Below are 23,564 nucleotides of genomic sequence, written 5' to 3'. Positions count from 1 at the left end.
GCCTGTTAAGAAATGTCACCTAGTAGTAATCTTGGTTCTTATTGCATCTATACCAACCTTTAAGGAAAAACTCTGATTTCAACACAGAAACTTGCACTCAAAATGGAAACCCAGTGTATGAGGAAGCCCCCTGCAGCTCTGGTGATTTTAATACCTGCAGACCTTTAGCCACAACTAACTACTCATTTGGAGGCAATCGCTTTTGAACACAGCTCAGAGTTAAAATTCAGTATGCGAACTGAGAGCCTGAACTGAATGCTGTGAAAACGTGACATCCATCTCCCTTTTCAACTCCAGGTAGCAAAAGGTACAAAATAAAAAGGTAATGCTCTTTCAGTTGACCGATGAGCTCCGTGAAAGCTTGAGGCAGAGAACTGTGCACCTTCAAATTTCAGTACTGCCACCAATTTCCTTCTGAGTAGCAAAGCACTCAGTACATCCCCAGAGCGTTACGATTTTCATGGGCTTTAGCGGCAGCTTTGTAGCCCACAAATGCGTACTGCCGGTTTTAACCGCACAGCCGAAGGAGTGACTTTTCGGTGCTCACAAGCAGGGCCTATGTCTTTATCTCCTTAACATTTATATGCTTCTACATCTGAATGTTCCAAAGATTTTATTTATTTATTTATTTATTTATTAAAGAAGCAACGCTCTGCTGTACGTTTTCCTGTTTTGGTGCTATTTCTGCCCGAGAGCTGTTCAGCTGTGTTACAACCGGAGCCGCTGGCCCCGCTCAAGCGCTGCCGTATTTTATTTTTCCCGCGGTTGGGGCCGGCTGCGCTGAGGCCCTGCAGCGCTGCAAGGCCGCGGGAGGCGCCCGGTGGCCGCGGGGCTGCCCGCTCCGGGCCGGGTTCGCCTCAGGGGGCGCGGGCGAGGCGCAGAAGGGCCGCGAGCCGCGGCCGAGCAAGCGGCGACCCTTGGGCCCGGCTGAAGGGGGCCGTCACCATGGCAACCGCTCCCGCGGCGGGAAGACTTTGCGCCTGCGCGGCGGGGGGGGGGGGGGTGTGCATCCGAGCCGAGCGCGCATGCGCAAAACGCCCGGGGGGGGGGCGGACGGTTGGAGCGCGGCGCATGCGCCTCGCCTCGCTGTCGGTGCTCCCCGCCGTTGTGGCGGGGCGCGAGGAGCGGAGGGAGCCCGTGCCGCGGCGAAGAGGTCAGCGGCGGGCCGGGGGCGGCGGCGGGCCGGGCCGGGCCGGGCGGGCGCGGCGGCATCGGGCGCCCCGCCCTGTCAGCGCCGGCCGCGCGGGCCGCGCCTCTGTGGGGAGGGCGGCGGGCGGCGGGCGGCGTGACGTCACGCCGCCGCCGCCATCGGCGCTCCCCGGCGCGGCGCCACCTGCTGGCGGGGAGGCGGCGGCGCCGCCGCACCCTGGGGCTGGCGTCACCGCGGCGTCGAACGACGCCGCGGTGACGTCAGCCCCAGGGTGCGACGTCATGCGTCTGGAGAGCGGCAGGAGCGGGCCGTGCTGTGAGGGAGGGTGAGGCGAGGAGCCTGGCGGCCTCAGGGGTGCGGGCGCCTTAGGTGAGGCTGGGCCGGGGGCTTCGGGGGGAGTTCGGCGGGGCGGCTCCTCCCCGCGCTGCAGCCGTTCCGCAGGGCGAAGCCGCAGTCCTTGGCGTCACGGCTCGTCAAAAGCCAAAAGAAATCAGGGGCTGAGTGGAGCTGCAGTTGTCCGATGGACGGCCTGGCACCGCGGGTGCGCAGAAGTGCGCCTGATGTAAGCGAGCTGGGTATTTCAGGCAAACTCCACATACCAAACTGAGCGCAGCGGTTACGTCAAGGGCTGCTTGGAAGATTCAGTAAAAACTGTTTAATGCATTCAGTTTCTTAAAGCTAACTTCTTTGAAGCACCATTATTGGGAGGAACAATTGTTGAGGACTCTGTTGGCTGCTTGGGAAGCAGTAAAGAATTTTACTTATCGCTTCCAGGCCCAAGAGGCTTGGGAAAAAGGACCCTCCTTGAGGGGAAACAGTCAGCGTTGGCTGCTTTAATAACAAGACTTTGTCCCTGATCCTGCAGATGTGCAGGTGCTTCTAGTAGCCATGATGATCTTAAATAAAGCAGAAATCATGCATTTGTAGGGCTAAAACATTTATTATTTGTAGTGAATAGTTTGATTCTAGTAACACCCAAAGTCAATAACTTTAATTTATGCTCAGTCTACTGGCTGCTGTATAAACTCTCAAAAATCACAGGCTGGGTACAGTCACTGCTCTAATTACAAAAAGACCCTGGTTTGGTTGGCTCTCACATCTCCTTCAGATCCTATTCCTCATCTTCCTTCTGGTCCCTCCCCTCCCCTTTGATTTTGCTGTTTGGCTTGAAACAGTTTTCTGTATACCTAGGAAATGTTATATTGCTTTGTGCTACGGGGACATGTCAGCAGCAGACTGGAAACAGAAACAGGAAAAAAAATTGATCATAAACTTTGCGTTTGGAAGAAAATGGACCTCCAGTTCTTTTGAGCATTTGCTTTTCCCACTGGCTCAATTTTCCTTAAAGCGTTTTCCAAAGGAGGTGTCAAATGGTAGAAAATAGCAATTTAAACAAGATGTTTGACACTTTATTGTATGCCAGTGAACCTCAAACTATGCTTCAGGGTCCTCAGTTGTATTTAAGGCCCTTCTTCAGAGTTTCTAGAGAGACTTTTCCTGAAAGCTAAACATAGAGGAACTGACAAAGTGGTCTGGGAGCTGAGCTATTGCTTGTTATTAGTAGTCCATGGAACAGGCACATTTATGCGTCCCTGAGATTATTGGTATGATACCAGAGGTTCCCGGAGAGCTCACATCAAGCCTGTAGGTAATGATATATTTATATATTGAGGATGTCAAGGACTTAAGTTAGTAAAAGGAAAAGGTAGTTTAATGGAAAGAAATGTAAAAATATATTCTGAGAACGGTAAACCAAGCCTATCTACTTCCAATATACTTTGTCAGTATGGAGAACAGGTGTGATAGGGCAGAATCAGTGTAAAGCAATTTACCCACAAGCTAGTATGTTATATATTTTACTGTAGCTCTTATATATTATTTTAGCTAGGAAGAGAGCAAATTATACATTAAATTAATTAAATGCTAGTGTAAAAGATATAGGATTAGACTGCCTATAGAAATCTGTGATGAATTTGGTCACTTTTTCAAAGCAGGTATCTTACTGTTGTGGAGAACACAGGAAAATCAAGATCCTGTATTAAATTTCACCATATATTTGGCTATTGTGATGATAAACTTTGACATAATCTAAAATCAAAAGATAAACTTTTTGAAAAGAAAAATGTCAGTAGTATTTGCATTGTTTTAAGTAAACATCCCCTTTAGTAATTAATGCCCTTTAGAATAACACTGTCCTCTTGAAAAGAAATGGCTTGAATATTTAACAGTAAAATGTTCTTATTTCTCTTTATATTCACTTTCTCGCTGATTATTCAGTTGATCTCCTTTCCACAACCATATGGAACTCTTGAATGCTCCATTCTTGACCATTCTTTATCCTACAAAGTGGTGGAATCCTCTGAAATGATCAGAATTGTTGGTATCTGAGTTGAGTCAGACACCTGGGGTAAGGTAACATTCTGGTCACTCTGGAAGAGTGATGGAGTAGGTGAGGCTTTTTTCTTTGTACCAAAAGGGCAGTTGAAAAGAAAGTCTTTCCTAAGCTATATGCCACTAATGCTGTATTATCTGCGGGTAATGTCTCCCATTTGTGAATGAATCAGGCTATAGCTTCACTGTAGCAATGTTGCTGCTGTTTTCACCAGCGCCAAGTATGAAGGAAATGCAACCTTTTTGCTGCTACAATATACTTATCAGCAAGGCCACAGAATCATATACGGACCCACCCATTTTTCTGTGTCAGGACTCTTAACTCCTTTGTAGCTACTGCTTCCCAGGGTAGACTTGCTATCCTGTAAGTATGGCCTGTGCGCCTGTTCCTAAAATACGACTTTATATTGAGATTTGTATTGCGTGTTTGTTTGCAGTTGCATTTTGAAACCTTTATGGCATCTGGATTGTAATCATTTTAAATGTGTGTTGTGTTGATTTTGTATGATTTTGATTAATCAGTTTGTCCCTGTTACTACCTTAATAGTTTACAAAATAATTACACCTCTTCTAGCACACAGAGTTCTCATTAAAATGATATTAAGTTAACACAGGAGATTTTGTTTTTCATAAAACTGTGTTGATTTGTATTACTTTTGTTATCCATCTTGATTCATCAAGTCCCATATAAGCCATTTCTTTAACAGCCTAGTGATCTCAGTCTGAAAGATGGGTGTTTGCTTCCCTAATGGTCCTTTTGAAAAATCACAGTTATCAGTCTAGAGCTCTTAGCCAGTCTTCCTGTAACTTCTACTTGCAATTTATCTGATTGTGTTGATAGAAATACCTTCAGGAGCTGCAGTTTAATAGTTTTTGGGCTTCTATTGGAGCAGACTAATTTCATCATCACCATGTGATAGGCACTATTAGAACATTTAGTTCTGAGTTTGTATTAACAGTTCTACAGTTCATTTAATAATGATCCAATAGCATTGTTAGTTTTTTCTGGTTTTGTTAACCTTAATTTTGTCTTTAATTTTTCTGACCAGAAAATTAATCTGGTGTAATTTTGCTTCCTTCTCATTTTAATACAATTCCTTTTTTGTATTCAGTGCTATCCAATTCCATTATCATGTTGCTATTTTACATGTTTTTATTCTTACTCTGATTATTTCTCTCTTTCTCTGAAAATCAGATTAGCTTTTAACAACTGTTGTTCTCTTTATTGATTGTGGGGTAGTTGAATCTTGGGCCTCTGTTGAAATGTTTTTAAACAGTCCTTAATTCTCAATTGTATTTTTCTGTTTAAGTTCATAATTTTTTGTGTTGTTTTCAGTCACATGAAATGAGCATTTTGAAACACCAGCTGCATAGATTTCTGATTTGTATGCTACTGTGTTTGCATACAAGCCATGAGAATTTGCACCTGAGCAACCGTTAGTTTTTATTTTTATGATTACTTCCCCTTTATCCTTCCAGAGGAGGTATAATGTAAAATTTTTCTATTTTGAATGAGGTGCTTTATAAAGTAGGAGGTTAGTTGCTACAACACTTGAAAAACAGAAGGGCATTTTGTCATGTAAGTAGTGATTTAAAATTCATGTCTGGAATGTGATAAAAATTTTATTGGATATAAAATGCTTTGCCATATGTACAAGGTACTAGTGAGAGGGTTGGCTTTAGAAGAAATGTGAACATGGTGCACTGATGGGATATGAGGAATATAAGTGGGTAGTGTCTGGTAGACGTTGGTGTTGGTCATTGCTAAGGTTGCTTGTTAAAATCTGATTATGATTTTCTTAGCTGTCATTTTCTTGCTTGTATAGACTGGAGTTAATTTGTCATTGCCTGTACTTCCATATCTGTTTCAGTTACCCTTTTCTGGCACAGGAAAGCGGACGGAGGCTAGGACAGGAAGGTTGGTACTGACTTTGAATTCCTCTTCTGCGCTTGCGTTTGTGCTCTCCTCACTGAGCAACCACTGCTGTCCTCAGTGTTATATATTATATTTGCACTTCCACAAACACAGAGAATCTGCACTGTGCAGCTTTAGCGTTATCTCTCTGTAGGAGAGCGTGTGCCATAGAGAAGGAAACCGGTTAATACAGGAACCTAGAGAGAATAGGTTCCAGTGAAGAGAGATCCTAAAAATGTAGAAGATAATAGGCTCTTGCAGAAGTTATACTGTGGACATATAAGCTCTTCTCCATCGGGAATGGGAGGTATTGGGAACCTCTAGGAAGATTTTTTTGTTACAGGACTTGGTCTGGAAGAATCCCTAGGGGATACCTTCTGGTGTGGTTTCCAGAACAAACACCACAGAAATTCTTTCCCCTTGCTGTGTTTTGACTGGCTTCGCTGAAAGTTTTGCTACCAACCTTCCAGATCTTCAGAGTGCAGCTTTCAAAAACGGAGAAGGGGAGGGGATGATAAAACTTAGAGTGCCAAGGCAGCCGCATGCATCTCAGCATCCTGCCTGCTGTCAACACTCTAATTAGCAGCCTAGATCCATACAGGCCCTGACTATTAACTCATTTCTGAAGACTGAGGAGCTCTCAGTCACTTTGATCCCATCCTTTGACTTTCCCTTAAATTATGGCCAGCCTTACAGGACTGTCAGGACCACTCCCATGTTGATCTTGCTGGTGGAGGAAGTGGGAGAAGGTACTCCTGCTGAGAATGGTGCCACCCTTCCTGGAGCAATCCGCGCTGTGCTTGGCGCACAAAACACACCCCGAGTCCATGTTTCCTGTCCAGTGGAGAGGGGTGCTGCACGCTCAGCTCCATATCCTCTTAGACCCAGTTAGGGAGCGCAGAAGCCTTTTAGGCTGTTTCACTGGTGGAGTTATGGGGAGAGGTGTTAACAAATCTGTCTGCAGGATGGTGTGATTTATACTTTCTCTGCAAGGGAATGGTATGTTCACCAATATACAAAATTTTGAAGTTAGTTTCTGCCTCACTTTCTGGTGTTGAATAATCCCTGTTCACATAGTAATTCTTGTGAACCCCAGGAAACTGCTCATAATAGAGGATGATACTTACTGTTTCTGAAGGTGTGGAATTAGGCTTCAGTTAGTAAATAGCTTTTAAGATGAGTAGTTGAGGAGGGTAGGTACTGAGGCAGTACTAGGGGGTCGGGAGGGGGGAAGGTGTCTACTGCATGCAAGTTGTTGAGGCCTATCTAGCACTGATCTCCTCTTTCTAGCCATAATGATGACACATTCTTGGAGACTGAGGTGGCAGGAGAATTGTTCCTGGAGCAAATGGACAATTTAAAAGCAGTAAGTAACCAGGCCCAGATGTTGCGTATCCAAGAGTTCAGAAGAGATACTGTCAAGTGGTTGAACTGCTAGCAGAAATATGCTTTCAGTTGTTGAAAGAGCAGCTGCTGTGGAAGGCTGGAGGATAGCAGATGTTCTACCTGCTTTTTAAGAACTAAGCATTTACAAAGCTGTAAGCCTTTTGGATGTACCTGTTAAACTAGTTGAAATGATCATCAGCTTCTTTTCAGATGTCTGTCATTACATATTTTTAATGTGATAACATCTTATCAAGCTGGTAGTCCACTTTCTCCAAAAGAGTGTCTCTCAGTAGTCTAATGGAATTATTTGAATTGGTCATCGAATTAGGAAATAAAGAATGGATTAATGTCGTTTACTCAGAAGTCATTTGGAAAGGGGAAAGAGATAAAGCATGAACGATAAACCATCTGATGGAGGAAACTGGCTGAAAGATAACAAAGAGCATCCAAGCGTTTGTTCTGAATCCACCATTCCTCAGAGTGTGCCTGATGGTCCCACCAGGCAGTGGGCAGTGACACAGCTTCTCCATCTCGGTCCAGATCAGAGGTGATTCCAGTAGGCTTTGAGCTGCGGGTAACACTGCAGCTCATGAAATTCGTTGTGGAGGAGCATAAAGTAGAGCGTGGAGCTGGGAAAGAGAGAAGTTACACAGGACACCGTAATGTTACCAAATCCTGGAAGAGCCTTTGGTATCTGTGTTTGAGTAAAACCTTTATTCAACAAGCAGGTGCTTTCAGAAAAAGCAGATGAGGTGTTAGGATCTGCAAGGCCTGAACTAGGAAGGAATATGGACAATATTATTGCTTCTTTATATAACTGTCATCAGCAGTATCATCAGTCTGCTGTGTGCAGTACTGGTTAATGCACCTCAGCAAAAGAAGTGCAGAATGAAGGAGGTTCGGGGAATCCTGATGGAGATGATTAGGGGCCAGAGAAGATTCTTCTAGGCAAAGAGAAAAGACTGGGACTGTTATTTTAGAGAATGGACACTGTAGGATGTGATGTATATAATTTAATAAATTACTGAATGGTCTAGAGACAGTAGATTTGAAGCTTCTGTCCTCCTTGTCTCAACAAAAGACACTCAGTGAAATACAAAGGTAGCAAAATGAGAACTGGTGAAAAGAGATACTTTCTTGTGCAGTTTTTCAGTAAACCAGGGTACTCAATTCAGTAGATGCCTGTGAGTCTTAAAACGGTGGGATTAAAAAAGTGAGGGTGTTATAAGTTGAGAGGGTTATGACAGTAAATGTTGACAGATTTTTGAAGGAATTAAATGTTGTGGTTCTGGGCTCAAGAAAATTATTAGGAAACAAAGTGAGTCCCAGATGGAAAAAGAAAGGACAGACTATTCATGGGATCATAGGATAATTCAGGCTGGAAGGGACCTCAGGAGTCCAACCTCCTGCTCAAAGCAGGGTCAGCTCTAGGGTTGGATTGGATTACTGAGGACTTTATCCAGTCTGTCTGATCTGTTCTGACTTCCGATGGGTTATGTGCTTTTTTTCCGCAGAAGCAGTGCTGTTCACTGCTGGGAACACAGTGCTGGGCTGAGCAGGTCCTGAGCAATGTGTTTAACTCACCTACATATTTTAAGTACACGGGTCAATGGAAGTGTCAAAACTTAGCACCATTAGAACATGTGCTATTGCCTTCTCCCTCCCCCCCGAAACTTGGAACTTGAGCAAAAAGAGCAATCAGTACAAAATACACTAAAATCTAACCTTTTCCTCCCATTTTCCAGGTTCCATCTTCTGTTCTTGCTAGTCCTGCTTTGTGCTATTTTGATGATCCACATTTATTTGAAAGGCACAGTTGGGCTATAGATTTGACATCTAAGTGGATAGGTAAGTGCTGCTGTTTGTTTTATTTGACCAGCTTGTGTGATTTGTAGAGTCCCAAAATCTTCCAAAATGAACTGAATTTTATATTGAAAGAAATAATTTTGCAAAGCCATTACTTTTCCAGCTCTACAGGCTGGTGCCAAAGGGGCTGTAAGGTACATCAGTAACAGCAGCATCAGACATAGTGAGATGTCGCACAGACCAGGAGCCTGTAAATACAAGTCTGGAAATGGAGGAATAGGACGGATAAATTCTTAGTTTTGCATTGTTTATACATCTCACTTGCTCTACCTGGGGCATTGAATATTGATTGCAACTGAAAAGTGCTGGTCTGTCTCAAAGTTTAATATCAGGAAGTCACCATAAATAATATGACAGTACACATGTGTCTGTGGAGGTATTTAAAGCCGTGGAGGATGTGCAAGTCTGTCTTCTCTCCATGCTTTCTTCTACTTAGAAGAAAATGGTCAATTTATAGTGATAACTATCCCAAGATTCTGTCCAGGAAAATTAAATTTATGAACTGGTTACAGAAAACCTCAGTTTCTCTCTCACAGGAAATGACTCCAAGATTCACAGCAAAATCCTCTGCAGGTTTAGGAGGCTGAGTTTAAAATAAATAAATCCATTAACATCTGTAATTGCTTATAGGAAAGGCTGACCCATGAAAGTGTGTAACCAGCATTCCTTAGCCTTGTATGTCTGCAGCCAAGCCATTTGAGAAAACAATCCCGCTTGTGTTTTTCCTGCATTTTGAGTGTTTTGGTGCCCAGAGCTTTACTGGAGAAACTGAACCACAGCTGCTGCCATTCCAAGTGAAACACTCTGTTTAAGTTCTGAAAGAAATAGATTTTGGGAGCAATATAAAGCCTCCAGTAAAATAGCCAGAACCATAGTGAACTTAGGGCTAGGAAGAAGAGGACAATCAAAATGTCTAAGAATAGAGATCTAGTTTTAATGTTGCTTGGGAGTTGATGGCCTTTCCATCTGGACGTTGTTGTACCCATTGCTGTTCCAAGTAATCACTGGCTAGCACTGTTATTCTCAGTGTAGCTGAAAAAGATTAAGAAACTAATTTAAAAATACTGTCTCTGTTTGTTTAGTCTGCTCACCTGGTGTATTTGACAACAGTTCGTGAAACATGGTCAGTGTCATGGTTTACTGAGTACCCAAAGGAGGAGTTCACTACTAGTTAGCAGGACTAACCTGGACTGTGAGCAGGCCATGGAGGTAAAAGGAGAGAAAGGGTGAGCGTGTTTGATAGAGTTGCTCTCACATCTGTCCCAGAAACTCTCTGAAAGGCCAGAAACTGCAGTCTTACTCCATTGCCTACTTTTTAACATGAGGTCAGGCTCTCCTCTTTAAATGCACTGGGTCACAAAATGGAATTCTGCGCTCTGGAGTGACAGTCTTTCCTCCCCACCTTATGGAAGCGAATGCATTCACTGCTCCTGTGTTATATAAATGTAAGTATGGATGCATATACAAGTGGGACAGTCTCAAATTCTGAGCTCCAGGAAGTTCAACATGCTTTTGTTCACACAAAAGCCTACCCAGCATCAGGTAATGTGTTTTGAAAGCTTTCATCCTCTGTCCTGTATGGCCTGTGGTTGTGTGTACTGAAAGTACAGTAATAGTGTTTTGGGTCAATATGTGCTATTATACATGTGCTGCAATGTATGTTACTATTTTATATGAAAATCTCTTCTTCAAAGAAGAGTCTTTGAAGGGTCTCCTCCTTCACAGTGGTACCCAAGGCCTGTTTCACACTGCATCTGCATATACCATCTTACATATTCACTTTTTAAAATTTCTTCTATTTCAGGGCTTCAGTAAGTCTTTCTGAAGCCCTCTAGCATACCATGAAGATCCTACTCACGCTCTGGACAGATTGAGGTGCTTAACTTATATTCCAGAGACCTCTGAAGAACAAAGCCATCACTGTACTATGCATGAAAGCAAGCAGGGTCCTTGGAGAACGTGCTGCACTAAATGACTATGAGTTAAGCACAGAAGAAAATTAACTGTTGGAACAGTGGGGAAGTGCCACTGTTGACCTTGCTGGAGTCTGCAGAATGGAGATCTCGGAGTTGGTGGAAAGGACTCAGTGAAGATTGCAGGCCACAGAGGATGCAGGCCTGAACTGTTTCTGATATCTTCCCCTGTTCTCCCATACACATAGTGCCATTAGGCCAAGCAGCATTACTGCAACCTGCAGGCCGATGGATGAACTGGACAATGATTTTAAAGAATTGTGGGCAAATCTTTTGGGTAGGGCAAAGAAAAAAGCTGGGGACGCTGAAGCATCAAAGAAGGTTCAGAACAGGACAAAGAACACTGCAACAAGAAGCAAATCAAAAAGAGGCAAAGCTGCCGCTAAGAGCCAAAACCATCATTGCTTTCCAGTAGTGAAGGGGAGAGACTTGCCTCAAAATTTGGGTCCTAAGGAGCAAACTGGGATGCACAAAGAAGATGATGATGCTGTGGCCTGTAGTAGTGGTGGGGCTTCACAAGAAGATGGAAGGAGAAACATTTTCCCTGCCAGCCAGCTGGACACAGTGGCCGGTGACTCTACCCAGAGGACTCTGACAGGTGAGTGCACTGAAATCTTTCAGACAGAAGATAGGCTAGTACTGAAAAGACTCAGTTGTTCAGTAGAGCTCTTCAGAAGTCTGCCTGGAGGAGGTATATGGCAGCACTGGTTGAAGCAGACTTGCATCTCGTGCTTCTGTCTATGCTTAGCTAGCTAGGTGTATCCAGAAGGTTTAACTCAGGACTGTGCTCTGTGGTAGAGGCGGGCAGAAGAGGTCCTTCAGTAGGGCGAAGCCTAGGTGCTGAGTGATATGTTAGGGAGTCATTACTCACTATTTTTTGCAACATCAGAACTTAGAAAAACACTCTCAAATCATCAAGAAGCAAGTTTAGATTATATCAAAGTGCTTTTTCACACAGTGTGTTATTACATTGTGAAATATGTTGCCATTTGATGTCATCAAGGCCAAAAATATAAATCGATTAAGAACAATGCTGGGTTAATTCATGGAAGATTAGTCCTTCAGTGGTCATTAAACACGATGGCCAGAAGGCAGTCACCAGTGCAGGAAGTCCTTAAACTGATAGGGAAGGTCAACCAGGAGAGGGATTACTTTGTGCCTGTTCTGTTCTGATACCCTTTCATAAGTATCTGCTGTTGACTGCACTCAGAAACAAGATACTGGGCTAACGAGATCTTTGGTCTGATCTCATATGCTGCCTATAGGATACTTCAAAGCAGAGCAGTGATATACTGAGGTGTTAGTCTGGCATTGGCTCTGCCTGCTGCTTGTTACCACTTCTCTTTAGGAACTCCTAGTTCCTTGGCTCTGAGCCTGAAAGTCCGAGTCATGGACAGGGTTTGAAGATCAGAGTGGAGAACAGCAGGAGCTACAGGACATCCTGTGGTGGGAACACTGGGGAGAGTGGGCTGCATTGCTCATTGTCCTCTCTAGTGACCTTCAGACGAGGCCTTCCTTAATATTCCCTCCTCTAAAAGGGATGTAGAGGCATTTCATTGTAGCACAGAAGCCTGATACTGTAATAGTGGCTATCAAGTATAAAGTCATGTAATGGCTAAACATGTTCAACTTGTCCTCTAAGAATGACTATGTTGCAAAACTGAGAATGGCTTAGGCTGCTGTTGGGGGAGGCTTCCCAGCAGCTCTCTGGGCAGCTCAGCTATCTGTTTAATTCTGACTGGGGAAGCTCTGGTGCTTTCTCCCCCTCCAGTGAGTGCTCAGAGTGGCTCTTCCCAGACTACGTTATCCTTCCATCCTGCTACACAACCGGAGACTTGCTCTTCACCCATCTTGAAGACACCGCTGCTGTCTGGGTCTAAGGTACGGGTAGCAGAGCTGGTAGTGGAGAGAATGCAGCAGTTCAAGAGAGTGGCACCTGAGCAGCTAAAACACAGCCTGGATGACAGCTTGCCAAAGGCTGTAGCCAGTGGGAATTTCCCTGATGAAAGCAAGGAAGAGAATCCACCAGAGAATGGTACGTTTCTGCTGTTAGCTCTTGTGTGTGCAAAGAGAGTGCTGGGGGCAGGTTAGAAAGGTTACATGAGAAGCAGTCTGGATTCCTGGGCTTTGTTCCCAGCTAGCCTAGTGGCTCAATGTGTGACACTGAATAAATCACTCCACATCTCTGAGAAAACTTGCTTTCTCTATTGTTAAAGGACTATCCATACTTTTCTCCCAGCTCTTTTGTGAGGCTGAATTAATCTCATGTTAGATTCAGGAGGGATAATTTACCTTCTGGAAACAGGCTGAGATTCCAGCAGGGTCAGTAAACCTAGTCATCCTTCCCATGGGACAATGTTATGTAGCTCATGACTCTTAGGTAGCCCATGTCTTCTGTAGATCTCTGAGCACTCTACAAAGATAATATGTTCTATGCAGATGAATTGAATCCATAGCAATTTTACTGTGTTTTGGCTCTTTACTAGCCAAGGCCCTGTTGGTTCTGTATGGACATGAGACTCCTGTGTTTAATATGTAATGTATAAGATCCCATGTTCTCCCCAGCAACTTTAGCCAAAACGTAACCCTCCATTTGGGTCTGACATGTGATGTGCTATGAACCGATGGCCACCTTCCGCTCCTGGGGTAATGCAGTCCTGTAGTGTTTAAAGAGTGCAGATTGTACATTCCCTTGTGAGAAATCAGATGTGAAGATGCAAGAGGAAGTTTGAAGTTAATTTTTAAGTGCTCAGTTTAATAAAGTAATCGTGACAAGTGTAACAGTTTCATGCCTTTCAAACAAGATGCTTAGCTCAGATCATCTCTCCCTTCTGTGCCAGGTACCCACGATCTTCCATCCACAGAGCATGATGGTGCTTTGGCTTTGGCCCTTCAGCAGGAGATCAAGGAGAAAGTCCCTGAAAGCCTGGAGGAGGAAGGCTTGTTTTTTTGTCAGATCTGCCAGAAGGATCTCTCAGCTATGAACACAACACGACGAGAGCAGCATGTTAACAGGTGAAGGACCAGCGTGTCCTTTCCCCATCCTCTCCCCATTAACCTCACAGGCTGTTCAGTCAGCTTAGCCATTATGGAATATGTTAGCAGGGGAATCTGCATGGTGATATCGACCTTTACAGCTAGAATTAGAGTCTGCTGGCATCTCGGAGCAGAGGCTGATTGTCTTGTCCTGCAGGGCTTCTGTACGAGTGTGGTGAGACCAAGAGGCCAGTGTGGCTTTCATCAGCAATGCCTTAGAGGAGGTGTAATTGCAGAGTGGATAGCAAAGCTAATGAGGACCCATTAGCGCCCGTTCTGAAATCTGCCAGTTTCAGCACCATCTATTTCATTAAATATTGATTTTCTAAGGACGTCTGGTATGTCACTGTTTGCTGAGGGAAAGGTGATACCGTTCCGAAAGATGAATAAATTGCACTATAGACCTTTGGCAATGAGAGTGGACAAGCTAAAGGAAGGTGTCCCTGCCTTCTCTTTTGTCAGAATGGTGTGGGCTTAAATTGAAATCAGGGCTCTGTAATTTAATGCTGTTTCCTTAGCGGTAAATATCAAATACTGTTAAAATATTATATACAGATAGCTCTTTATAAATTAAAAGTCTGTGCTTCTCTGTTGAGAAAGTATCAGAAACAGTACACTTAAACAGCTGGAATTGCTCAATTCCAGCACTTAAGGGGGCAAGAGCGATTTGTCTGGCCCTACACCATGTTACTGAGTGGCTCACGTTCATTGGGATTGTCTGCAGCTGCAGTTCTAGAGGTCTTTTTGCTGTTTCAGTCTTGGGTTGTTCATCTCTGGGAGGACAGAGATTGTAGAACAGTGGCGGAGAGTCAGAAATGGCTCCTGGAAATTAATTCTGTCTTTTCAGCTATTAAACGTGCAATCATGTGGTGAGATGACAAGGTTATATTGGCAATGGATTTTTCCATAGCAGTCTTCGTCACAAGAGGTAAAGCTGCAGATGGATAGATGCACTGGCAAACTCGTAATCACCGATCGCAGATGAATGGTGTCTTACACAATCCTATGTGTGTAGGTTGTGTTTGTCATCCCTAATCAGGGAATGTTTTTATTGCAAGCTTTGTAAGGAAAACAGGTAATGCAGATCCAGGATTTCACACCATGAAACCAGGTGGTTTTCTCCTACCTGGAATACCATTCGGACTGTGTCATAAAACACAGAATTATCCCTGTCAAGTGAAATGACTGACTTGAAAACTTTGCATTCTCTACCCTACACTTGGTCACTTAGGCGAAAGTAGTAATGTCAAGAAGTAGTTGTCTTTTGAGTGAGGAAGGATTCTTATTTCTCTGGTAGGGTGATTCTTCTTTTAATGATGGTTTAGAAGTTTGTCAGTTGAAATGTTAGAAGGAATCCAGAAAGAGGGATTAGGTGATGGGCACGTGATGATGTTAAAGGTTATTACCTGCACTTGCTTTTGAGCAATATATTCTTAATATGCCTCTGAGACTGTAATCTCCATGCAGCTTTTATGTGTCAGATCCACCACAAAGGTGGGCATGTAATTCATATTTCTTTAGGGGATGTTTCTTTGGCCATTTCAGATATTTAAGGTGATTGCGCTTGCTCTTCTTTAATATGATTTAAATGTTAGTGTGGCCAGTTTTAAAGTCTTCTAAGTGTGAGCTTTGCCATCATCCTCCAGATGTCTGGATGAGATGGAAGAAGCACAGATGTCCTCCTCCAGCAAACCACCAGTCCCTGAATGTCCCATCTGTGGGAAGCAGTTCCAAACTCCACAGAGCCGAGCCACTCACTTGAAACGCTGTGCTGCTGAGATGGATGTTCCTCCTAAGCTGCTGCTTCAGGCAGTGCAGTTGCAGGTGTCCATGCTTGGTGGTGCACCTCTTCAATATCCCAGGTAAGCTGGTGAAAATAAAAGATGCTGGTTACTTTCTTTGGCCTCAGAGACACTGACCCTGTGCTCTTGGGAATGAACTGCAGAAGGCAGAAGCAAGGCAGACTTGCATGCAGGGTGGGCTCCAAGTCCAAAGAAAATCAGGCAGAGCCATGACCCCGTACCACATGAGGAGACTGTAGTAGTTAAGTTGGAGAAATCATCTTGCTTTCCTTCAAAAGTGATCAGGTGGTGGATGACTTTACAAGTCAGCAGGCAGGAGCAGAATGGGGAGTAAATAATCTTACACTGATTTGTCAGCAACATTTATGCCCTGGGAGGTGATTATGCAGTGAAGCTGAACGGTGTGGTTGAGCTTGTTAAGCAGACCACGTTGTATGAGAATGCAATCTCTTCTGAATATCTGTCTTGCCAAGGCCTCAGCGATTCGGCTTGTGGCAGTGCTGGATACATGTGCTTTAGCCACAGAGCCAAGGAGGAAACAGGCGGGTTGTTTTGAATTGTGCTGGGTGCAGAGATGCATCCGCTGTTTTGGATTTGAGCAAAATGTTCAGAGTACAGCAAGTGGTGCCTCACTGAAATTCATCCGAAGGACTCCTAAGTCCTTTTGTGCTGAGGAAGGGCCATTGCCTGTTTGCTGTGGAAGCCTAAGGTTGGGAGAACAGTTTTGGTGATCATTTTCTTGACTTGCTTCAACCTGTTTTTTGCCCTTTGATACAAAGTTTAGGATTGAGATAGCATATGTTTAAACCAAAAAAAAAAAAGTTTATGTCAGTGCTGCAGTCTTGTGCCTTACCTTTCCAAAACAAGATTTGCTCCAAATTGCTCTGAATTCCATACGTGATTAGAAATCCTTTGCTTTCCTCTAGGGAAGAAAGTACTGTGGATAGTTTCTCGTTTTTCTGGATATGGGAGTCTCTCCGAGGAAGTAGAGCAGCTGGTCTGAAGTGCTCAGTGTTTCTTGTCTCTGATCCAGTCACATTAACTTGGGCTTCCTGCTGCGTTCTTACATTTCAGCAATCAACCAAGCAGGTCAAAGCGAAAAGGATCCTCCAAAGAGGACTCAAAGAAAAAGCAGAAGAGGGCCAAAATGGAGACTAAGGATGAAGATTTGCAGGTTGCTATGGCGATGTCACGCTCTCTGCTGGAGCAAGAAAAGCGGGAGCAAGCAATATCGGTTACAAACGTGAAACCAGTGGTTGCTTTGCCAATCAAATGGAAGCCAGGATCAGGTATGTGTTGAAGTGAGTTAGTGTCAAAGGCTGTGTTATTGCAGGAGTAATGTAACACAGCCTGCTCTTCACTAAAACTTTTCTGTTGGTTATAGGGGATGACAGCAATGTTTCTGTTTTATTTAAGTTGTCAGAGCTTCGGTAATACGAAATATCCACATACAGTCAAGGAAGGCTGCAGGATGTTTATGGGTTTCAGTGGAATCCGTTCTGAGTCTCATGCTTATTTTCACTGGTTGATTGTTTTGAAGCTGTAGAATATTTTTAAGATGAGTTGTTTTTCGTAAACCCCGGAAGGGAAAACATGAAAAGACCTTTGTTATTTCTCCTGCAGTGCATTTTTTCTTATTCACTCTCCTGCACCCTTGATTATGCAGCTTTTTCAGCCTTCTCTCTTTACTCTGTTTTTTTTCTATAGTGGATGTGTGTACAACTACATACTGTTGAACCTGTGCTTTGCTATTTAAGTGCACAAAAACGTTTAGAAAGGAAGCCGGTTGCCTTGGGAGAAGGTTGAGTGCTATACAGATGGGACACTTTACTCTTCCTGACCCTGCTCAGATCTCATCCTGCTGATAGATATTGGCAGTTTTTTTAGGAATTAGTAAGACAAAGGCAGTATGACACAGGATTGACAAATGTTAGCTGTGCAGGGTTCATGTGAGCTATGGTTTGAAATCACCAGTGACCAAGACACATAAAAAGGAGTCTTTCATGTGTTTGGGATTTTTTTTTTCCCCTCTCTCTTTTTTTGTGAAGCGCTGGGGTCTAGCCAAAAGCTTGTATGGTCACCATTCCATGGGTCTGGGAGGTAGACTGCATGGATATCAGTTGCTTTCATAATGATCCGCTTATGACAGCTCCCAGCAGGACGGTGCGTGCAGGAATGAGTCTTCTCTGGAGGTTTCTTTCTCTAGTAGAAGTAATGCGAGGCTTGGGACTCCTTGCAGAAATCTTAAAGAGCTGTGTTCTGCTTGTAGTTGCATTTTGGTCGTTGCCAACTACAACACTTGAAAAAGCTGGCATGTTGAGCTCCTCTGCTTATGTGTTCAGCTGTTCATTTCTTTGGGTTCCTTTTGCTTTTCTTTTTAAAGAGAAGAAAAGGCGTAAAAGAGGCCCAACTGCACCTCCACCATTACTGCTTCAGGATCCAGAGACAGCCCGCAAAAGGATCGAAGAGCGAGTAGCCATGCTGCTCGCAGAAGAGGTGGAATTCCCTCCCACCCCTCGGCTTCCCACCAGTAGGATTTTGGAGGATGGATCTGGGAAAGCAGCCTGGCTCATGCCGTTGCCCAAAACCAAGGACTGCTTTTTATGGAATTGCAGTGCTCTGACAGGACCCTGTGACCCTGAATTGTTCTACACTGCTGGATTAACCCCTCCAATTGTACCTTGGAAGCCTGTGCAGGTGGGATGCTCTTTTCTCCTTCCTCTGGTATTTGTGTGCCCCAGTTCACTTGCCCTGTAACCCTTCTATTTCCTCACCTGGTATTTAAACGAGTCACCCCACTCCTCTGCGTACTCACTGCTCCTGCACAATTGTCCCCTGGTCTCACACAGGCAGGTTTTGTCATCTTGAACTTTCATTTCTCCCTTTTGGACAGGAGGCTCAGGCTCGTGTTGCCATGCTGTTCTTTGAGCTTTCAGAAAACAAAACAGATGGAAACAGAGAGAACTGAGTGAGAGGACCTCAGCCTCTTCATTTCGCCACTAGCTTAGCTGTATTTACAGTAGCCTGGCTCTTGTGTTCCTTCTTGGTACTTTTCTCTGACTGATTATAGTATGAGCCTTTCTCTTTCTTTACCCATGTATTGCATTGAGGCAGCAAGGAATTGGGTGAAAAGTTTATACTGTGTCCTACACCGAGGAGAGGGTGGGAACGCCTAGAGTTGTAAGTGAAGCATTTGTACTTGAGGCTTTCCCCATGCATCCCACTGCCTCTTGGTGCATACAGGTTGTGATGCGGTTTTAAAATCCATGGTTTCATTCTGTTTTCATCCAGATCTCTCGCCACTTTCATTGTTCTGTAGTTTTATAAAAACTGCCTACAGAAGCAGGCAGAACTCTTTTAGTTGGTCACCACATACTTGCTCTCCAAGAAGAAAGATTTCGCTTCACTTCCTTCTCTCATTTCTTTGTGGAAGAATTGTTTGGTGCTTCTGTTCAAAAAAAAAATACTGTGCATATATAAATGCTCTGTTTAATAGTTTTTTCCTGCTCAAATCACTGGCTTATCCCAGGCTAGGGCTGCAGTGGACAGGCTCCATTCTATGATAATTTTTGACCTTTCATTCAAACCAAAAACTGCCAGAGAAGTTTAAAGATAAAAACTGTCAAGGTCTTTTAAATCATGGTAAGAGTGTGTTTTCCCCACTAATTCTTTCCATTTCCAGGAATAGCTAAACCATTTTTATTCAGAAATAAACAAACAAAACTCTTTTTTTGGGAAACAGAGACCAAACCTGGAAAATTTCAGTCCAAAGGCAAAATTTTGATTAAGTTATATGTGACTGCAAAACCATTTCAGACCTCAGAACAGAAGCACCTGGGCAGCTTCAGCTGTGGCTCTTGCCAGAAGCTCCAGCTATAATTAAATATTTAGATGTCGGAGTGGGAGCATTTCCACCATCCTTTCTCCCTGCTTGGCAATTGCCTGCACAGACATGCTCCCAGGGATGCATTTTCTGCTGTAGCTTCCTTTTTCCTTTTTCTGTTTAAAGCTGTCTTGTCTCTGGAGAGTCCTTCATAGAACTACGAAGAGCTCTTGCCTCAGAAGGCCTTGTATCTGGGGATTGCTCTGCAATCCTTTATTAAGATACTTTGAAAGTATGAACTAGAGTCCAGTTTGGAGACTGGACTCTGACCTCTGCAAACACATAAAACAAGATCTAATTTATTGGTGTCTTTTTTTTTTCTTTGATCAGAATTGTAAGTCAGAGATTGTTCTGCCATCGGTGGGATCTGATCAGCCAGAAGTATCCCAGCAACTTCAGCCTGACCTCAGTTCTCATAATCCCACTTCTATAGAGGTTGGAGGCAAAACTTCTGACGAATCCAAGTCAGGCCCTGAAGGGGATGGACAGTTTTCATCTCAGAGCCAGAAGGATGTTCAGACCCTGCAGGACCTGGTCGACTTGGCCAGGGAAGGACTTACTCTTACTCAGTGGAACCTTGATGTTAACCACGTTCAGGAAGCAGAGCAGTCAGGTAAGTTCTGGCAGCCTCGTGAGCCCCTTCTCTAGTGCCATCAGCTATGCAGAACCCCACTTAAGTCATACTGAATTTGGAGAGCAGTGACAGCAGCCACAAGATGGTGATGTTGATCTAGGAGGTGATATTTTGGTGGGGGCATTGTTCTGCAGTAGACTTTAGATACAATCAAGTTGACATTTCTGAAATGATTCATAAATCCCAGTGTTGAAGAGAACTCCTTTTAGACAGCAGGTCCTAAATTTTATTTTAAAATTCTTCTAAAGGTATCAAATGAATTTCTGCCAGGAGGGAGCCCACACATGGCCAATGGCAAGGCCGAAACTCATCCCAGCTCTTTGGGCTTTCCTTTCTGTTATGCACACAGCACTGCATGCTGCTCTTTTCTGCATATTTCTGCATATACAGCACTGTCTCATCAGGTCTTGAGAAGACCAGGTGAAAGAAAAGTGCAAGAGGGATGATGTTATGTTGGTATATGGATACACAAACTCTAAAGTTTGTCTGTACCTATACAGGTTGAAAAAATACATCACCTAGAATTCCTCCAAGAGCAACTCTCTAGCTTCCCCAGTCATAGTTGCGTGTGGTGCACAACTGCACATTCCAAGGTCAATGATAACCTTAAAATGGCCTAGCTGTTTAGCATAATATATGTATTGTGCATCTCCTGTTCACCTGTTAATGAAGAACATCGTTGCTAAGCTCTCCTGTCTGCCTGCATTTTCACTTGGGTGTAATATTCCTCACTTCCCCTGCTAAACTGCAGCAAATGGCCACTGGTCCTATGCCAAGGGGCCAAATCCCTCTGATAAAGGCAGGAGGGAGAGGCTGATCCTTTCAGCCCAGAAATGTCAGCCTGGTACAGCAGTCATCTTGGGGAGCTGTCATGGCAAGGATCCTGTTAGGAGTTCCTACTTTGCTTTATCTTACAAGGACATTGTACGTGTTTTGTGATGTGCCTTTTCTTCTTTGAGGAAAAGAAGCGACTTCCAGTGATACTCCGCTTAGTGGCTTCGTCCCTCAATCAAAAGAGAAGAGATTTCTGAGAAGCAGCTGTAAGAGTGTAAGGACAAACATTAATTTTTTCCACTTTTTTGTATTTGTGTTTGTACTGTAAAAAAGAGGCTCGCCCACTTGAGCAATTCACAGAAGTACGGAATATTTCCCATTCCTTTCTACAGAAACAAAGAGGTGTTTAAGGTTTGCAGTCACTCATAGGAATCATCACAGGCACAGCTGAGGTCAAAACGCTTGATGTTTCATTGATGCCCACAGGCAGGCCTGTGGTTGTTTCAGAGTGTTTGTCCTACTTGATTTAAAATAATAGGTAACATAAAGCCAATCTGTGCATAATTTACACAAAGAGAACCGGGTTAAATAGTGAGGCTGTAGTACGTAGAGTATTTGGGGTAGTTACTAGGGATGTATCTGCACAGCATTTAGGCAGTACTCTGCTTTGATGCCCAGACTAGATCAGAGCGAACTATCTGGAGCCCAGGAGAGGCAGAACTGTCTGGTGTTTCATCCAGGCTCAGGTACTCACCTAGTCTGGGTGGTTCTGAATGGAACTTTGTAAATGCCTCTCCTGTCATCTTCCTTTCCATGCTGTGCCTAGTAATGGAAGAGCAAACTCCTGCAAGGCCTGGCTGAATCACTCAAAATTCTCTAGCATAAGAGCCTGACAGATGAGCTAGAATGCTTTGAGGTCCATGGAAGATGAGCACTTTTTAAAAGCTCACTTTATCAACAGAAGGTTTAGTATGCCAAATCCTAAATTGTGAGAACACATATCAGAGGAGCTGGCTTGACAGTCAGTGTGCTCTCTGTGGTGACTAGGTGAAGATCACAGGCTAGGAAGTCATAGATCATTTTTTATCAAGCCAGTAGTACTCTGCAGATCACATCTTACCCTAGACACATCAGTCCTTCTCCCTGTGGAAATAGAATCAATTTCCTTCGCGTATTTAAAAAAACAAACAAACAAAAAAAAACCAAATTCATCTTCTTACGAGGATCATCCACTTTATCTGGTAGAACTTACAGTCTTTGGATAGATAATAAATAATCATGCCATGTAAGCTAATAGATTTTAGTACCAGATAAGTTTGAATATCTTGAGAAGACACTTAGATTCTGCTTATAGAATCAAGAAGCATCTAAAACCAGACAATTCTTTGAGGTGGGAATCAGTATTAAACTTGGGCAAGTAATCTGTCACAGATAAAGGATCCCAGCTATCTAGAAACACTAGATATTCTTTGTCAGTATTAAAAAAATTCTTAGTGGGAAAAACATCATTTTATAAGCTCCTGAGTACATTAAAACAAAGGCCTTTAGCAGTACAGAGACTGTACAGATGCTGTTGGTGAAGCTCAGTTGCTACTAGCAGTAAAAATATGGTCATTTGTTCAGATTTAGTTTGATTCCTTGATGGTTTTCCTGAACAAATGAATTGTTGCTGAAGAGCCGAAATGGCATTGAGAGAGATACGTGTTTTACATGAGCAAAGACGGCATGTAACCACGTAGAGCAAATACATCCACTGTGCTGGTAATGCATCTCCCCCACCTATGACCCTTGTTGTCACATCTGGGGAGTCCAGTTTCCCTGGACTCCCCAGCAGGAGAGAGTGTTCTGGTGTGTTCTCCAACAGCAGCACATACCTGTTTGGAGCTGTCTTCGGACCAATCTCTTTCCTTTGCACAGAGAATGGTGCAGCCAGAAGACTTCCATTCTTACTTAATTTCCCCATTCTTGAGTCATAATTTTAGCATCAGCAGGAAAGCTGTTCTGGGCTTGCTGCCTGGAACATAGCACCAGGAGTCTGCTGGCTTCCTGAGGTACTGTCTTGCAGGTGTCCTACATGCCAAGAATAAGAGAGCAAGAAACACCTGATTAGTTTCCAGACTGAACTTCCTGTCTTCCCCTTGGAGAGCAGTCCACAACACTGTCATGACATGCAGAGTCTTCTCTAGCCCACCTATGAAGGCCTAGAAGAAATGGTCCAGTGTGTGCTGCTGTTTCAGTGCTAATTGGTATTGGCTGCCTGCAAACACATACTGGAGGGAGTAGAGAGGTTGAGTTTCCACAGTCCACTGAACTAATGTAGAAACCTGCTAAGAAAATAAAGAGCTGTGTTGTTCCAGGTGGAACTGCATCTCGTGCAGATGTTCACTGGAACAAAACTTGCAGTTCCTCCACTCTGCAGTAGGTTCAGAAAGTACAAGGTCAATGATTAGTGTGTCAAGTATAAGATGCTTTCCACTATTAGTCAGGCAGCCTCTGTCAACCATGGGCTAAGGGTATTTCACACTTCTCTGAAGCGCTGGCCACCTCCAGAGATACCACACCTCCCTAGAGGAATCTGAGTCTTTAGAAGATTCCCTCAGGTGGGTTTGTAGCAGGGGTAGCTCCAGAGCAGAAATTGCTGCTGTCTTTGACAGAGTACCCCAGACCTGACCTTACCAGTGACATTAACCAGTCACAGGTATCTCAGTCAACCAGCCCTCCCCAAACTTTCAGTAAGGGATTCTAAAACTATAA

The 23,564-nt window shown here is 43.8% G+C and overlaps 1 protein-coding gene across 2 annotated transcripts in view; it reads left to right on the top strand.

The window, feature by feature from the left end:
• Positions 1 to 1,115: 1,115 nt before the first annotated feature.
• Positions 1,116 to 23,564, top strand: part of SLX4 (SLX4 structure-specific endonuclease subunit) — a 37,035-nt gene continuing 14,586 nt past the window's right edge. The window contains exons 1-11 of one of the 2 annotated variants that reach the window (XM_067306152.1): positions 1,116 to 1,153; positions 5,413 to 5,459; positions 8,588 to 8,690; positions 10,513 to 11,279; positions 12,453 to 12,716; positions 13,522 to 13,696; positions 15,364 to 15,579; positions 16,594 to 16,808; positions 17,903 to 18,216; positions 19,733 to 20,015; positions 20,996 to 21,084. In XM_067306152.1, the coding sequence (XP_067162253.1) occupies positions 10,910 to 11,279; positions 12,453 to 12,716; positions 13,522 to 13,696; positions 15,364 to 15,579; positions 16,594 to 16,808; positions 17,903 to 18,216; positions 19,733 to 20,015; positions 20,996 to 21,084 (1,926 nt within the window). In that variant the 5' untranslated portion in view covers positions 1,116 to 1,153; positions 5,413 to 5,459; positions 8,588 to 8,690; positions 10,513 to 10,909. Of the gene's footprint in view, positions 1,154 to 5,412; positions 5,460 to 6,787; positions 6,823 to 8,587; positions 8,691 to 10,512; positions 11,280 to 12,452; positions 12,717 to 13,521; positions 13,697 to 15,363; positions 15,580 to 16,593; positions 16,809 to 17,902; positions 18,217 to 19,732; positions 20,016 to 20,995; positions 21,085 to 23,564 lie in introns of those variants that run through there. The other variant, XM_013939883.2, reaches the window with a different exon arrangement.

The sequence above is a fragment of the Apteryx mantelli genome, chromosome 16 (genome assembly GCF_036417845.1).
Source record: "Apteryx mantelli isolate bAptMan1 chromosome 16, bAptMan1.hap1, whole genome shotgun sequence".
NCBI lineage: Eukaryota > Metazoa > Chordata > Aves > Apterygiformes > Apterygidae > Apteryx > Apteryx mantelli.
Note: the sequence above shows the minus strand (reverse complement) of the source record. Positions and strands in the feature narration are given on the sequence as shown.